Source organism: Aptenodytes patagonicus, chromosome 3 (assembly GCF_965638725.1).
Source record: "Aptenodytes patagonicus chromosome 3, bAptPat1.pri.cur, whole genome shotgun sequence".
NCBI classification, from domain to species: Eukaryota; Metazoa; Chordata; class Aves; order Sphenisciformes; family Spheniscidae; genus Aptenodytes; species Aptenodytes patagonicus.
This window is the reverse complement of record NC_134951.1, coordinates 11,115,328-11,133,292: the sequence shown is the minus strand read 5'-3', so window position 1 is coordinate 11,133,292 and position 17,965 is coordinate 11,115,328. Positions and strand designations below refer to the sequence as shown.

General features: G+C 42.0%; 1 protein-coding gene across 2 annotated transcripts in view; it reads right to left on the bottom strand.

The window, feature by feature from the left end:
* The window catches only part of LDAH (lipid droplet associated hydrolase), a 139,788-nt gene extending 123,371 nt beyond the window's left edge, over positions 1-16,417 (bottom strand). Inside the window, exon 1 of one of the 2 annotated variants that reach the window (XM_076332705.1) lies at positions 16,305-16,417. In XM_076332705.1, coding sequence (XP_076188820.1) covers positions 16,305-16,338 — 34 coding nt within the window. In that variant the 5' untranslated portion in view covers positions 16,339-16,417. The remainder of the gene's footprint in view (positions 1-16,304) is intronic. The other variant, XM_076332704.1, reaches the window with a different exon arrangement.
* Positions 16,418-17,965: the final 1,548 nt, after the last annotated feature.

The following is a 17,965-nucleotide window of genomic DNA, read 5'->3' as shown; positions in this document are numbered from 1 at the left end:
TTACTTGGAACAGAGACCAGTGCTTGGTAAGTCCACAAAGCTGTTTGTGTCAACTTCAAGGGCTATTTAAGCTCTACAAAATATTTCCAATCTTATGAGAACCACATTTCAGGCTTCTGAAGCAAAAGATCTGGCTTAAACAAAGTTGAAAAACGTGATTAAATTATTACAGGAATGACTATGCATTCTTTATTCAATACATGACCATCTATAATGGAAAAGGCTGTGCAACTTAACTGTTTCCAATTTAATCAAATTGTAATTCAAGTCACACACAAGGGGAGAAAAAAAAAATTAAGTCTAATGACTAATCTAAAAGATTAATCTTTAGTGTCTCTACCTAGTACACCCTGAAAGTTGACTGAAATATATGTTAAGTTATACAGTAAGCAAAAAATCCCAAGATTATAGGCCAGTAATTCTCAAAAGTAACTCTCAAGGACTTCATATGCAGCTACTGCAGGAAAACTTCTTAGTGAGCCTCATCTTGAAATTAGCAGTCAGAAGTGCAACCACCTTTAATGTTATTTAAGAAGATGATCTTTCCTGAGTTCAAAAGCCACTATTTTCATGTATGACTTATATAGCAGCAATCCATCAGCACAAGGCATTAGGATAATTCAAACAAAATGAGAATATGATCAAATAAGATGCAACAAAAAAACCCCAACATTACAATAAAACTGGATATTGTTGTATATCACCATGATCTTTAAAACACCAAAAGCATCTAATTAAGGATAACAGTAGGCCTTTCAAATGTTTGTGCTCAGTGAAAAAGGACCATTCATTTTTGAGTACAAGGATCCAAATTATATTTCCTAATCAGTTTGTGAAGTTTTAGGCATGTAAACTGAAGCCTAAGATCTACAAAGTTTGCAGGACCATGAGGTAGGGAGCACTACCTTCACAAATAGTCAGTGGAAAATTCTCAGTGCTACAAAACTTGAAAGGAACAGATCTGAATGAAGATGTCACATGAAGTTAAAACAACAGGCAATGCAGAAGAGACAAATAATGCTCTATTTGAACTAACAAGAAGTACCTTGAAAAAATCTAGTATAATGCAAACAGAAAATGCTTCTGGAGGGAAGGGAGAAGTGTTGTTTAATACTTTCAATTACAGCACAATTCTCTGGATGAAGCTTTTTTTTCCCCCCTCCCTACTTCACCCCCCAAAAAAGTTCATTTAATGCCAAAAGGAGACATCTTTACTACTTCATTATTCGCCACGTTATCATCTTTAACTTAGAGTTACTGGAACATAAGTAATTGAAGTGAATACTGCCAAACTATAAGTTATATTTTGCAATGCATTGTTCCTGCTTTTATTTCTTCATTATTCAAAGCTGAAAGAAGTCAAGAGCAGCTCTGACAGAGAAACCCAGTTACATCAACAACCAAAGTAAACATTTAGCTTGTCATCCCTTTTCTGAGGTGTTTACAATCCAAGAAATAAAAGTTACAACTCCTCACCCAAGAAAGTAGGTTTTATATGAAGTTTCTGATCATTAACCAATAAAATCAGTTGCAAAGTTCCATTTTGAATTGATTTCACTGAACAACTCCAAATGGAAATCCCACCGACAACTCTTCATTCACAAGCAGCATTTGCAACATAAGGTCATAAATTAAGCAATGAAAAAAGGAAGCTCAGCAACACGTTTTGGACAGGAGTGGTAGGCTTTTTAGGTTCACACAGACTCTTCTAGTAGCTTTGGTCCAGTTTTTAACTTATCTTAACTTCTAATTTCTGATATGCACAATGTTGCAGTACCTGAAAGCAAGAGTGCACACTAGAGAAAAAAAAAGGTTTTCTGAAAAACTGCCTGTCTGAGACAATCCCAAAAGGTTTCCTAGTACTAACTCTACGTAGTATCTGAGGGGTTTTTATTTATTTGTTGCTGGATTTTTAATTTGTAACTTTATGGCCTTTAGTAATAGAAATGGACTGAAGAGAAAGACAGAGAAAAGACAGTGGATGTACTCCTAGGATACTACTCAGACCTGTTTTAAGATGGAATCAGTAATACCCAAAAATACCTATGGATCTCCTTCCCTCTTCATAAACGAAGCTTTGAAGAACAGTATTTCCATTATAGGCATCTATCTTTGGCATGAATTGCCTGTGTTTCCCCTAGAAATATCTTAAGATGGCCTATCAATTTCCAAACGCATTTAATGGGCAGAGGTCTTGAGAGATGAGACTCCTACCAGCTCAGTCACCTGGCGGAGAGGGCACAGTTTGTGCCGCAGCTCTAAGAAAGCTAAGGAGAAGATAGAACCACAAACTTGACTGGTAGGAGTTTTATATATGAGTCATCATGGAGGAAAGTAATAGAGTGAGAGAAAGAGATGCAACTATGTAGGAAATCAGGCCTTATTACATCCCATGCAATATTTTCTTCCTTCTCTCCAAAGCCTGCCCATAAACTCTCTAAACATACATGAAAAAATATTACAAGAAAGGCAGCTTCTGTCAACAGTACTTAATCTAGTAACAAAACTTCTGCTAGAATACATAAACATGGGCTTTGACTTACAGGGTAGAACTTTAGCACTAGATTAACACACCCTTAATGTAGATATCTACCTGAAAGCAAACTCCTATTACAGGATACAAAGATCTAGGCAACAGTAGATGGACTGATTAGTGAATAACCATGGGACCAGCCACTAGGTTTCTACCTCAGGATGAGACAAATCATCCCCTATAGCAAAGCCTATAACGAGAACTTAGATATACACTTGCACTTACAAACCAAACACATATATTTAGGTATCTTACTACTGATCTGGACTCCACCTACTGTCATTGTTTCATATAAGAATATTTGGAAACAAAGTTATGCACAAGGAGCAGATTACTTCTGCCATATGCCTAAGTCTCTTCATATTCATCTTTGGTTCAATTAACTCCAAAGCAAAATGCTGATAGTAAAACTAAGTTTCCTTTGCACACATTGTGCTTAATTATTTATGCAGCTGTCTTGATAGCATATTAACTGCTCCATCCTACACTATTACTTGGACTTGACATTTTATTTGAAAGATAACTTGGGAATAACAAGATTCATGATCTGCATCCAAAATAATGTTTAATGAAAGAATTGTCACAAACCCAGTCTAGCACCACATAACGTAACCAGAGTAGGTCGATTGAGATTTGGCCTACAAACTATCCAATCACAAGACAGGACAAACAGGTTGGTGTACCTGATCTGAAGAATGATGCTGAAGCAAGAGATGCAATGGTAATCACAAGGGCAAAGGTAAGTTGCATAAAACAGTGGTGGAACCAAAGTAAAGGAGAAAGGACCATTGAAGCAGATTTGACATATTAGATTCCACAAAGCCATAAGAAATACATCCCATGGTGCCCACAGCCAGGGTTACCGTGAGGCCACTCTCTATCCTTTTTGATATGTCACCATGACTGGGGGAAGTGCCTGAAAACTGCAAAAAGGCAACCATCATGCACATGTTCAAGATGGAGTATGCAGGGAGCTACAGGCCAGTCAGCCTCATCTCAGTTCTCAGAAAGCTATCAAAGAAAATCCTCCCCAAAGTAGTACCCAAGCACATGAAAGCAACTGGGAGCACACCCTGCATGGATTTGGTAAGGGCACATCGTGCTGAAATAACCTCATTGCCTTCTATGAGATGGATGGCTCAGTAGATGAGGGGAGAACACCAGATGCTGTTTAGCTTAACTTAAGCAAGGCTTTCTACACTGTCTCCCATAGTATTCTTACAGCTACGCTGCTGAGATATGGACTAAGCAGACTATAAGGTGCTCTTGGGGGAAAAAAGAAGGAAAAAATAAAAAGAAAAAAAACACAAACAAAAAAACCCAAGCCACAACACAAAAAAACCCCATTAACTTACCAGCAATGTCCTTCAAGGATCAATATTGGCCAATACTGTTCAATGTTTTCATTAAATACCTGGACAATGGGACAGTATGTACTCTCAGCAGGTTTGTGCATCATACCAGATTAAGAGGGGGAGGAAGACACACCAACGGAAACACTGGAGGGCAGGGCTCCTGTCCAAATGGACCTTGACAGGCTGGAAAAAACGGGAACCACATGAAATCCAAGGGCAAATGGAAAGTCCTGCATCTAGAGTTCAGTAATCCAATACAGCAACACAGGCAGGGGGCTCGAAGGCTAGGAAGTGGCTTTGCAAAAAAGACACTAGTGGATAACAAGTTGAAAATGAGTCAGTAGTGTGCCCTTGCAACCATGAAGGCCAAGTGTTTACAAGGCTGCATTAGCAGGAGTAGCCAGCAAGTTGAGGGACGTGATTATCTTCCTCTGCTTGGCATTGGAGAGACTGCATCTGGAGTACTGTGTCCAGTTTTGGACTCCTCAGTACAAGCAAGACATCAACATATTGGAGAGAGTCAATTAAATGATATGGATGTTGAAGCATGTGACGTATGTCCAAAAGACAAGGACCAACAGTCAAAAGTTGCAATGAAGGAAATTCCAATGACAAAGAGGTTTCTTCACATGCACAGTGAGGGTTATTAAATAATGGAAGAAGTTGCCCAGAGAGGCTGCAGAATCTCCAACCTTGGTGATATTCAATGCTTGACCGGACAATGCTTTCAGCAACCTGACCTACTTTGCCCTGTCTGAGAAAGGGGCTGAACTACAGCTTAGGGATGACCTACAGAAGCTGGATGTATATAAATGTATGAGACTGGACTAGATACACCTGAAAGTGCCAAAAGAATTGGTTGATGCAATTGCAAGGCTGCTGCTTATCAGAGAATCACGGTAAATCAGGGGAGATCTTGATGGCTAGGGGGAGGGGAAAAAAAAAATCTAAAATCATAGCCATTTTCAATCAAGAAAGGTAAGGAGCAGCACCCAAGGCACTATAGGCTGATCTGGCTCAGCTGAGTCCTCGGAAAAATCATGGGAGCATGTATTCTTCTAATCACATAAAAGAAAAGACATTAATCCAGAATAGGAACCAATTTCCCCATGGTAAATCATGCTCAAGCAATGTGATTGCCTTAAATGATAAAATACCTGGCTACAAGAATGAAAGAAAAGACATAGATGTAATGCACATTGCCTTATTAAGACTTTTGGCACCATCTCCCACTGCATTCTTCTTTCCAGGCTAAGGAAACACAGGCTGAATAAACTGACTCACATAGTTTGAAAACTAAGTGAACAAGCTTAAAAGATAGTCAACTACTGGCTGTCAACTCAATGTCAAACAAGTCAAGTAATCTTGAGTCAATACTGGAGCCTATAAAGCTCAACATTTTCATCAGAAACCTGGATGATGAGACAAAAAACACTAACAATGCTAAATCATCTGGGATGGGGGATACAGCTGGAGCAGAGCTTCAATTCAGAGGATTGCCTCCTTGAGAACCTTAAGGACTGGGCCAGCAAATCCCTTATGATGCTCAACAGTGGAAAGCACAAAGATCTGCACCTGGAGCAGAACACCATGCTTCAGAAGCAGCTCAGAAGTAATTGGCTGAGTAGCAGCCCTGCTGAAAAAAAGATATGTTTGTCATGATGGATGCCAAACTGAAAGACAACAATGCACTCTCAACACAGTAAGGCAAACTATGCATCAGACAAATTCGAGAAGCGTGGCCAGCAGTTTGAGGGAAGTTACTCTTCCCTTCTATTCAACAGTAGTGAAGACACATGCCTGCAATACTGGGCCCAGTTTTGTTCACCCCACCAGGTCAAGAAGGACATAGGGAAACTCGGGAGGGTCAAGTAGATGACCACCCAGAGGGTGAGCAACCTAGACCACATGACCTCTAAGGAAAAGCTTTACAAACTATGCTTTTTCAGTCTGCCAAGAAGAGGATAAGCTGTAATCAAATAGCAACCTAGAGCTATTTGAAAGAGACATGCAAAGATGGCATAGCCAAACTTTTCTTTGCAATGGCAGATGGTAAAACAAGAGGCAACAGCCACAAGTTGTGTCTTGACAGTTTAAGACATTACCAAAAAAATGCTTTGCTAGGAAGGCAATGGAAGATTGCTAGGAAGGCAGTTCAACCTCTTCTGTTGGAGGTTTTTAAGACTTAGCTGGACAAAAGAATAATTTTGGTCTGAACAGAAGGATGGACTAAATTTTCTCCAGACTCTTCTATAAATCAACAGTTTACAATTCTTATGGCCCTAAAACATTGTTGTGGTTTAACCCCAGCCGGCAACTAAGCACCACACAGCCGCTCGCTCACTCTCCCCCCCTCCCTAGTGGGATGGGGGAGAGAATCAGAAGGTCGTAAGTAAGAAAACTCATGAGTTAAGAACAGTTTAATAATTGAAATATAATAATATTAATTTGTAATGTAAAGGAAAACAACAAAAGAGAGAGAGGGGAACAAAACCCAGGAAAAATAAGTGATGCAACCGCTCAACACCCAGCCGGTCCCTGAGCCGCGGTCACCCCCCCCCAGCCAACTCCCCCCAGTTTATGTGCTGAGCATGACGTCCCATGGTATGGAATGTCCCTTTGGCCAGTTGGGGTCAGCTGTCCTGGCTGTGCCCCCTCCCAGCTTCTTGTGCACCTCCAGCCTTCTCAGTCGGTAGAGCATGGGAAGCTGAAAAGTCCTTGGCTAGTGTAAGCACTGCTTAGCAACAGCTATAACATTGGTGTGTTATCGACATTATTCTCATCCTAAATCCAAAACACAGCACTGTACCAGCTACTAGGAAGAAAATGAACTCTATTCCAGCTGAAACCAGGACAGACACCAGAAAAAGAGTGAGGTGCAACAAGGGTCTCAGCCAATTTTTCTAGTACCTCAGCAAATGCAGAGGGCTTCATGAATACATTAGATGACAATAACTAAGTACATAGGTCAGAGAAAAAGAATCTAAGCTAGATCAGCCACCCAAAAACATAGGAAACTAAAGTAGATGTATTCCATGGATTAGCTGTACCAGCTTAAATAAAAATGAAACATTGCCCTAATTGGTGATCTTACGTGATTGAATTCAGTATCACAATGCAAAAGAATAACTGGAAAAATAGAAAGCGAGATTGCTTCAGCTGCCTGCTATGCTAAGGCTCTAACAATTTCTGCAACATTATCCCCAGAAGAGAATCATCCAGACCTGACGTAAACGCCTTGATTTGCAGACTGGAACTAACATGCTCATAGCGAAGAACTAGAAGCAGAAGAGACAGACTGACTGACCTGGTAGAAAACCTGCAAAGATGAACAAGGGGAGGAGAGGGGGGAACACAGGACATCTAGATCTCATCAAGGATTTCTTTGGAGAAACTACAGGCAAACAGTGGATGCCAGATTCTCTACAGAAAAACAGCAAACGTAGGCCAAAGACTTTGCAAGCTGTTATGACATCAGTCACAAATCTTTACCAATTCTGTGTAAGAAAAGCAGCAGCAGCACATAAAACTGAAACTTTTCTTCATTGTACTTTACAGTACAATTCTCTGTCAAAGTCATATGATGGCAAGGACCTGCTAGTCCCTTTCACACTAGTTCTGAATTAGTAAGTAAAAACTGTTAGGTGTTATTTGTAAAAATGAGCAAAGCTAAAAAGTTAACACTATGGACACATCAAACAAAGCAATATAGTTATATGAAATAACCCAATAAAACCCAAACATCTATACCTGAGGCAGTTCAGAGCAGCAGGCTGTTTTTGTCTAAAACAAGGGAAGTAACTAGGTGGCCTTATTTTCAGGGATCACTCAATGACCTAGCAATCTGATGCCTTCAATTTGTTTTGTTCCTGTGACTTTCCCCCCATGCCCCTCCCTCAAGCAGTAAAACAGCTAAGAGAATTTCACTGATGACTCTGCAAAAATATCTGTGAAATAAGTGGAAATGGAGTACAGCTTACTCATGCTTAGAGCTGTAATGATAAAAAGCTAAAGTGAAAACTGGAATCAGTTTTCATTTCTGAACCTTGTACAGAGACACCATACAGGGGACTGTGCATAGACCTAAGTAGGAAGAAACCTAGTTTTAAGAACTGGACCTATAGTATCATCACAAAATTTGGATTTCATTACCACTAATAACCTTGTAGCCACCACCAAGAAAGTGTGTACTGTCCTGGTGGAAGAGAAGCAGAGAAAATAACTTCTGGGTATCCATTTTGTACTGGACAAGTGGTCCCTTGTCAGTGCCAAACATTATAAAACCAGTTATCGAGACAGCTTTTCAGCAAAGCAGTGTAGGACTCACAAATTGAAAAAGTGTGAGCTTGGAAAGGTCCAGATTTTGTGGATTCAAATCAGGAATAGATGGATCCCCCATCAACCTTGTTCCAACAACGTGCTTTGCTCTGGTATGAACAAATTGAAAAAGTTTTGAGGGTAAGGAATCAAGAAATCAGAAAACATTTTCAGATCCCACAGTGATACATGTCTACATTGGTCTGGTACAAAATTATTCAACAAGGAGAGTGGTCAAAACCCTGGGGAAATGGATTAGGAATGCTCACCATAACTTTTAAACAATCTTTACATCTCACTAAGAGTTTTGGCTTTAAAAAGTTCAGCATGTACTAATGACTACAAAAAAAAAAAATTAAGCTCTTGTTAATTATCATAATAGAACTATTATAGCACTCTTGGTCTTGATTTCCACACTACTCTCAAGAGGATGAAACAGCAAATGAAAGACTTCCAAGGGAATTAGGCACAATGGCAACCTTTATGAAAGCAGCCACAAGCCTGAAAGCATGAGTTGGTCTACAGCACTCAACATAGTTAGCAAGGGGATCTGACGTTTCATTGCAGTTCTGGCAACAAGACACAGTTTTATGTCTGGTCTCTGTTTCTCCTTTGGCAGTCACAGACCTTAGTTTTTGTTTGTGCTGACACTCCTTTCACAAAGGTCTCAAAAACCCAGTTATGCTTGCCCTGTGCTCAAATAGCAGAGTCCATGTCCCTTGTTACTAGGTAGATCAAAAGGTCCTCCATTTGCCATTGCAACTTTAACACTCAATTAGAAACATGTAGCACTGGAGACATAGCAAACATAAGCAAATCCTGAGAAGTTACCCTGGTGTGGCTGAGGGTCCCCTGAGGCTTCATACAATACCAGCAACTATAAATGTACCCAAAAGAAAAAAGACATGACATTCTAAAAGTGGAATATGTTTTATCATAGAATCACAGAATCATAGAATCATTGAGGTTGGAAAAGACCTCTAAGATCATCGAGTCCAACCATCAACCCAACACCACCATGACCACTAAACCATGTCCCTAAGCGCCTCATCTACTCGTCTTTTAAATACCTTCAGGGATGGGGACTCAACCACTTCCCTGGGCAGCCTCTTCCAATATTTAACCACTCTTTCAGTAAAGAAATTTTTCCTCACGTCCAATCTAAACCTCCCCTGGCGCAACTTGAGGCCATTTCCTCTCGTCCTATCGCTAGTTACTTGGGAGAAGAGACCAACACCCACCTCGCTACAACCTCCTTTCAGGTAGTTGTAGAGAGCGATGAGGTCTCCCCTCAGCCTCCTTTTCTCCAGGCTAAACAACCCCAGTTCCCTCAGCCGCTCCTCATAAGACTTGTTCTCCAGACCCTTCACCAGCCTCGTTGCCCTTCTCTGGACACGCTCCAGCACCTCAACATCCTTCTTGGAGTGAGGGGCCCAAAACTGAACACAGTATTCGAGGTGCGGCCTCACCAGGGCCGAGTAGAGGGGCACGATCACTTCCCTACTCCTGCTGGCCACACTATTTCTGATACAGGCCAGGATGCCATTGGCCTTCTTGGCCGCCTGGGCACACTGCTGGCTCATGTTCAAACACATTTCAGCATACAGTGGAAGAGGTCCTACATATCATGTCCTGTCAATCTATTTAATCATACCCAGATAGTAACTTCCACTTTTTCAAAAGGGCTAAAGCATCACAAACTGTGAACTGTTCAGAGCTACCAACATGAAAATGACCCCAAAAGAAGGCGAGTTTGTTTTGGTTTTTCTTAAAGTAACTTCATAAGTATAATTAAGGTGGGGAATCCCACAGATTACAAGAAAGTGTAGCAACACTGCTCCTAGCAACTCCCCCATTCGCCAGTTTATATGCAAGCCTGATGATAAAGCTAATACCGTTGATGACCTAAAAAGAAATGAGCAAGAAATTTGTTGCTTAAAGAAACAAGTGCACCCAAGGAAGTAATGATAGTTTCATTTGCATGAAAACAAATAGGATAGTTTAATTTGGTGTAAAATGGGGTATTTTCCAGAACAGAAAATGGGATTTGGGGAAACTTTCTAGTCCCAAAGGAAGAAAAAGTTGTTCATTTGCACATAGTATTGAGATCTACTGGACAAATGAAGTAACCTTCGAACACAGCTTTCCCTCCAAATACTGTATTGAAGTATTGGACCCAGAGGAAAATTTTGGGGGGTTTAAAACTGAAATCTCATGGAGGAATAAACAGAAGGTGGTGGGCATGAATAACAGCTGGGTATAATAAATATACTTTAAATATATGTTCTGAGATTAGACTGCAATGTTAGCAAAACCTCAGTCAAGTAAAGATAGAATTTCTATATGAGAAAATATAAAAAGCAGCGCTACTGAAGTACAATGTCTTCATGGTAAAGAAGGTTTCCAGGGAGAAAACTATGCCAGGTCTCTTCTGACCAGCAAATTTCACAGAAACAGCAGACTCATGTCACGAGAATCTTGTAAATGAACTTTCCCAGCTGCCTGCAGGAAAACCAAGCAAAAAGCAAAAATTCTACATTAGAAAATCAAAGTGAAATTAATTACGGTTTGGAATGGATAGCATGAGAAAGTTGTCACAAATACAGTAAAGTCTGCAAAGTATGCAACTTGTTTAATATTTTATTTGAATGTGGACTATGTCGAACATGAGTATTTTGGGAGCCACTAGGCAAAACTGAAATGTAACACCATTATTATAGACTGGGTTAAAATCTCGCTGAAGTTAGAAGTGGGAATGTTATACTTCATTAACAAGAACCCATCACACTTATGTTTGGATACAGAGAAAAGAAACATTAGCAGCCTTCAAACTTCAGCACATATCACCAGCCAAAACAAAGCACATTCAAAATTGAACAGGTATGTGAATTATGTGGGAGAAGAGTTGACACGACCTTTCACAGGGTATTGCTTCAATAGGGGAGAGAGAAAGAGAGAGAGAGAGAAATAGCAGAATATACTGCAAAAAAAGCAAAAGAACACATAATCAAGGACACATGCACAAGAAGAAACTGAAAATGGTATTGAGAGAGAGAACAAGTACTCCTACCTGGAGTACTGCGTCCAGCTCTGGAGCCCTCAGCAGAAGAAAGACATGGACCTGTTGGAGCAGGTCCAGAAGAGGGCCACAAAAATGATCAGGGGGATGGAACACCTCTCCTGTGAAGAAAGGCTGAGAGAGTTGGGGTTGTTCAGCCTAGAGAAGAGAAGGCTTCAGGGAGACCTTATTGCAGCCTATCAGTACTTAAAGGGGGCTTATAAAAAAAGACGGCAGCAAACTTTTTAGCAGGGCCTGTTGTGACAGGACAAGGGGGAATGGCTTTAAACTAAAGGGGGGTAGATTGAGACTAGATACAAGGAAGAAATTATCCCTGGAAACATTCAAGGTCAGGTCGGACGGGGCTCTGAGCAACCTGATTTAGTTGAAGATGTCCCTGCCCACGGCAGAGGGGTTGGACTAGATGACCTTTAGAGGTCCCTTCCAACCCAAACTATTCTATTGGTTGGAAAAAAACGCTTGCTCACTAAACAAAGATGATGCTTCTTTGCCATTTGATTCCTACTATCTCTAGGGAAAACAAGAACTTTGCACCTTTTCAAAAGAAAAAAAGTCAAAGACCTATTTGGCTCTGCAACTGTATGTTCTATACTCTTTATTTTTCCTCCTACATCAAAAAAACTACAAGCCCCACATTTCCGTTGGACAGACATTTAAGTCATACAGGTAATCTGGACAACATTCAATGAAACACAAAAACACAAGAATTTAAAGTAACAGTAACCTATATGTACATTGAAACCACAGACCCAAAAGTTAAGCATTTGAAGAAACTTCCATCTTTCAGCAGCAGTAATGACAGGCAAAAGCAGTAAAAAGCAACTGCTATTTCATCTTATATTAAATAAATCCTTTTCCACCTCCTATCAGAATAAGATTCACTACTCAACGGAGAGCACTATTCTTTGTTCTTGTTAGGTAAGGCAAAGCTCAAAAAGCATAATGAATCCTAGCAAGAAGCAGATATCAAAGCAAAAAAAACGTTCACCAATCCAATTAGCATCACACTGTCCTTGATTTGGCTTCCCCCATCCTTCGCTGTGCTGTTCAGCATGAATCTCCCTATGGAACTATCCCTTACTTCTATATGTTTCTTCCGCATTTCCATGTTCTCCCTTAGCCTAACATATGCCCTGAATTCAAAACACTTTTTTTGACTTCTTCCTGTTTTATTATTTCAACTTGCATGTGTTCTTACATTAACTGTTTATCTCACCTTCAACTTAGCTCTCTAGCTACTGATGGTTTTCTTGCTTTCTAACAAGGACATAAAAGAATTAGTCAAATGCTGCCTACTTACAGTGGACCAACTTACTAGTCACAACAGCCTTCTCCAGTCATCTCTCAACCTGTGTTCGCTGCTTACCGCTTCCTTATGTTTACTGCAGCAGCTGTACATTCTGATATTCATTTACTAATCTAAACAGGCTAGGAAGGCACTGCAAGCAGAGACATGAAAACAAATAGGCTGTATGCAGCTCTGTGCAAAGGACAAGGGAAATCAAACAGGAAAATTGATGAAAAGGAGACATAAACAAGAGACTACAAAGAATAATACCAGATAGCATTAGATACCTTTCTGAGTCACTCCAGTAATATAATTGTCTATACTATTAGTAGGAGGCCTGGAGTCCAAGTCCTCCCCAGTAAGAGGCAATGGTGATGTTCATCATCCTGCTCATCAGGTGGATGGGACAGGGAGTTGAACAGTCTGGAGTAAGTGGTGCAGTAACCAAAAGGTTTCTCCCAGAACCAGTGCTGCAGGAAGGCCTGCACATGCCAGTGCTTTGACATACAGACCTACAGTTCTAGTAACAAGAGGATCCAAGTCAATTCACCATGCTGGAAACACTGCTAGCTTATTCCTCAAAACGAGAGTAACCCTTGAAGTATCACTATTTTGCACAGGGACCCAGCTCCTCCCATCAAAATAATCCTGCCAAACCCTGACAACACATAACTACATACAAATACGTCCACAAACAAAGCCTGTGTTCATCCCAGGTGCAAATAATAATCCAGTTATCATCTGATACTCATTTTATTTCCAGTTAGTGCTACAATTTCTTTTGAGAGGTAAAATTTGGGGGGTCTGATTTCCACAAAAAGTTTATATCTGTAACTTTTTTTTTTTTTTTAAAATGAGAAATTTGAGTAAAGGACAACGGGAACAGGATCTAAACAGAAGCAGGAGATGAGACAGAAAAAGGAGAGAACCAAACGAACAACATGGTTACTGGCAGCAGGAGGAGGAAGCGATACTGAGGAAAAAAATCCTGCCATACTTGGAGTTGTCGCATCTCTGGTTAGACATTGTTCTGGCACATCAGGATTACCTAACATGATAACAAGGCGCTTACCACACAAGGCACAGCTGCATTAGGTGGTTGTGCAATCCTAGCTACGTAAATAAACAGTTCTCACGTTCATTTTATTAATCGACTATGTACTCAGGCTAGTATTTCGGTATGAAATTCCCGATTTGTTTCAAGCTTAAGACTCTGTTAAGTTCAGACCTTTCATATTACACATTTGTTTCCTATTATGAATATTCTTTTATCAGAATGACTTACTTCCCCCAGTGTAACCTGTTTACAAACCTTACTGGACATCTAAATATTATCATTCAAACTGTAAGCTGGAATCAAATTTAGTCAAGCACTTTACTGAAATTTCACAGTATTACACAGTGTTTTGTATTACACAGTGTTTTGTCAAGAGCTGAAAAAACATAGTTATACTACTATTAAGAGCATGCCCCATTTAAATAAGCAAAAACTACCTGTCCTTCATATCCTGTGTGCATGTTGTCTGTACAAATGCATGCACAACACCACTAAAGCTTAAACACAGAAATTCTGCTCCGAATACTTAGTAAATATAACCTAGACATCATTGAAAATGGGGACTACCCCTTTTTCCAGACAAGGTGCCCTCATTATAATAAATTACAATAACGGAAAAAATGTAATTTAAAAGAAATCAAAGCTATCAATAAAAAAACAGGAAGAACAGAGCTATTAGGAAGCTTTAGGGTAAATCTTGTCAAATTTACTGCTAAGTTCTTTGGCTTGGCAGTCATATTGGAAATCTTGTTTTACCATTACCCATACACAATTTATTGTAATTGCCTTTGTGAATCACATGAAGCAGATAAATCGGTAATACCCCATCAGTTTCTCTTCTAATTTAAAAAATAGGAAATACCAAACAGAAGTAGCAGAAAGCATGTTCAAAAGGTGCCTCCTGAGTTAGTGTGTATTTGACCCACAGAACTATGTAAGGCCTGATGTTGCAAACACTAGAGCTCCACACTGGTGCAAGGCAAGGATAAGTTGATGGAGAAGAAATCCACTTTGGAACTTGAAGTCTTCAGTACATCTGCTCCAGAAAGTTCCTGGGCTGTACTTTGTTGCAGGCTGAGTGGATACTTACAGAGTGGGACTAGACAAAGAAGTATCATATATGCTTGCCTCTTTAAGCATCTGCTTAAGGTACTGTCAAAGATTCCTGAAAGATCACTGACTTCAACTGTTTTAATACAATCCTTGTAGTAATACCATGATGGAGAATATTAAATGTTAGTGCTGTCGCTTACCCAGTTCTGTAAACGTGTGATCACTTCCCTCACTGACATCATAAGCAAGTGCCACAAGAAAATAGGGAACTGCGATAATCCTAATTAATAATTGAAGGCTTCTAGTCTCCGAGACACACAAAATACAAATTCATATCCAGATTCTGCAACAGGTCCATGCAGATGGACTCTCAGACCTTAACTGGATATCATAAAGTCCCAGAGGACCGGGAGTATACTGCACCTTAAAAAATAAGGGTCTGCATCATTCAAGCCATTCGAGTCTTCCGATGATACGGCTTTAATATTATACTTAAGTTGCAAGAAAATAAGCTGTTTCATTATTTTTGCAAACACAACAAAAATGTTACCAGTAAGAAAGCCCTCGACAACTGTCATGACTCAAGTGTTTCATCATTATCATCATTTCTTTTACCATATCACTGTTTACACTGCTTCCTGAACCTGCTGCTCACCCGCTGTCTGACACAGGCATTTTTTCTCTTTTGTAGCAGCTACCTTCAAGCCTGCATTTACTAGCAACAATGATGCTCAGGAACCAGTACTAAGAACAAACCTGACAGACAGAGGGTTCCTGAAGGAGGGTGTGTACGCTTGCTTTTCCAAACCAGATTAGTTCCTCTAATAAAAGGCACTTCTTTCCACTTACAAATTGCATCTCGCTTTTAACTTCTAAGCATTCATAACCTTATTTTCCTCATTTATAGGCCCTTCAGGCCATGGACTTTTTCTTCCTACCTGTTTTACAACTTGCTGTGTAGATAATGAGCACCAGTCAGCTGCAAGAAATGTTTCACAGGAACAAGTACTGACGTATAGAAAAAACACTACACGTAGCATCACCACAGTTATTTTCTGGAAAAGGAGACACTGCTTAGGACTTGTTTCTTGAAGTCTCCTCCCAATCCAAGGAAAAACAAGCCAAGGGAGCACGTATGAAGCCTTACTTACTGCATGGGATGCGTTACTCCATCCTTAACCTTACGCCTAGAAATCACGAACATTAAATAATGTCGGAACATGACTCTATAAACCCGACTCCTGCACGGCCGTTACATAAGGGCTAGGGGACACTTCACTGCTCAGCGAGGCACCGTGTCCGCCCCGCCGCCGGGCTACCGGCTGCCGCAGCACATAGCAGCAGTAGGTGTCCGGCAGCTGGCTCAGCGAGGCCCGAGGCGCACGGCCGCTCGCTTCACGACTCTCGGACCCGACATCGCCCGCCGGGCAGGGGAAGGGAAGGGAGGGGACGGAGGGAGGGAGGGCCCGCCCGCGCAGCCCGCGGGGGGCCCGGCCAGCCCCACCACCCCGGCCCACCGCCCGCCCTCGGCGGGGGCGCAGCCCCGCCGCGCTGCCCCCGCCCCACGCGGCGCCCCGAGGCGGCGGGGAGCGGAGGGACCGCCGCGCCGCTGAGGCACGTACCTTCCCCCTTCGCTGGCTCCCCGACACCCAGCATAGCGGCGGCGGCGACGTCTGCCGAAACCGGGCGGAAGCAGCCAGCGAGGCCGCGCAGGACGGCGGCGGGAGGGGGCGGGGGCGGCTGGGCCGATCCTTCCGCCTGGGCCGCGCGGGGTGGGCTGAGGGCAGCCCCGCCCCGCCTCCCGCCTCCGCCGCCCCGCTCTGTGAGGGCGGTGGCCGTGCGAACCCCCCTGGGCAACCGGGGCAGCCCTTCCGACCCTGGGCGGCGCCTCCCGTGCGTGGCGGCGTGGCCCCTGGGGCGACAGGGCGGCCGTTCCCGTCGGAGAGGTGGCCGGTGGCTGGCGGGGCCGCCCCAGCCTCAGGCGAGGCGCCGAGGGAGGGCCGGCGTCCGTCGCCCGCTAGGGAAAGGCGGGAACAAGAGCTAAGCTCCCCCGAGGCGCGCGTCTTGGGGGTTTCCTCCAGTTTCTGTCATTCACGCTTGCCCAAACCTCACAGTTTCTTCGGGAATTCTGGAAAAGAAAAAAAAAAAAAGGTAGTTTTGAAAAAGCAAAATAAGCTGGGGTGCTTAAAAAAGGCGGAGAAAGGGGTAGCAGAAGCACAGGCTCATCCTTCAAAGTGTTAGAAGTTGCATCTAAATGAGGAAACTGCACCCGGGCACCTGGAGTGTAACACCACGGTAAAGCAGGCCCAAAAAATAAAAGATCTGGAGGATCAACTTGCAAAAGACATAAAAAGTAGCATAAAAAGTAAATCCTTTTTCAACCCACCAGGATCCTGCCATGGAGTCTGCATGTCCGCTAAATAAGGTGTGAAAGGAGCCCAGGGAAGATAAGGCTGTAATGAAAAAACTACACCCCATGTTTGTCAAAGAGGACCTTAGGGAGGTTTTCATACTGAAATGCTGCTTTTTTGAGAAATGTGTTGGAGGAGCTGTTTCCAGTGGAAGTTGTGGTAGAAGGTAAAAAGAAAATGAATTGAATAATATGAAATTGGCAAGATCAGATGGTGTTTATCCAGGAGTTACAGAAGGATTCGGGTATGAAACAGTTGGGAGTGCTGAGCGTGCCGTGTAACCACGTGCTACAGACTGCATTGGAGGACTGCGGAGTGCTGCCTGTAGCCAAAATCTGAACGGCCTGAGAGGAGCCCCTAAGGTCAATGCGCATGTTGATCAAATCAGTGGGAAGAATAACAAAGACAAGAGCAAGTGGAACAGGAATAAATACAATGCACCGGACAACCATCAGCACCATTTTTTATGGAGAAAAATTGTGCCTCGGAAATCTGTGGGAGTCTTTGGAGGAGCCAAGTGACCATACCTGGCCAAGGCAAGCCGGGTCGATGAACTTGGATTTCCAAAAGGCGTTTGGGCAAGAGCTTTTGTCAAAGGTTCTTAGAAGACTCGGTGGTCGTGAGATAAAGGTTACAACCTTCAGACAGATGGATACCCAGTGAAAAGATAAGAAAGAAAAGGTAGGAATCAATTGCCATCTTTTTCAATGCATTGGTGTCACAGGTAGGGTTGTACAGGAACTTGTGTGAAGGTCAGTACTGTTCAACATAGTTGTAAATAGTCTGGAAAAGGGGGCGGATAGTGGAGTAGTAAAAGCTGTTGTTCATACTGAGTTGTTCAGATTAGTAAAAATAATTGTCAGGTTGCAGAA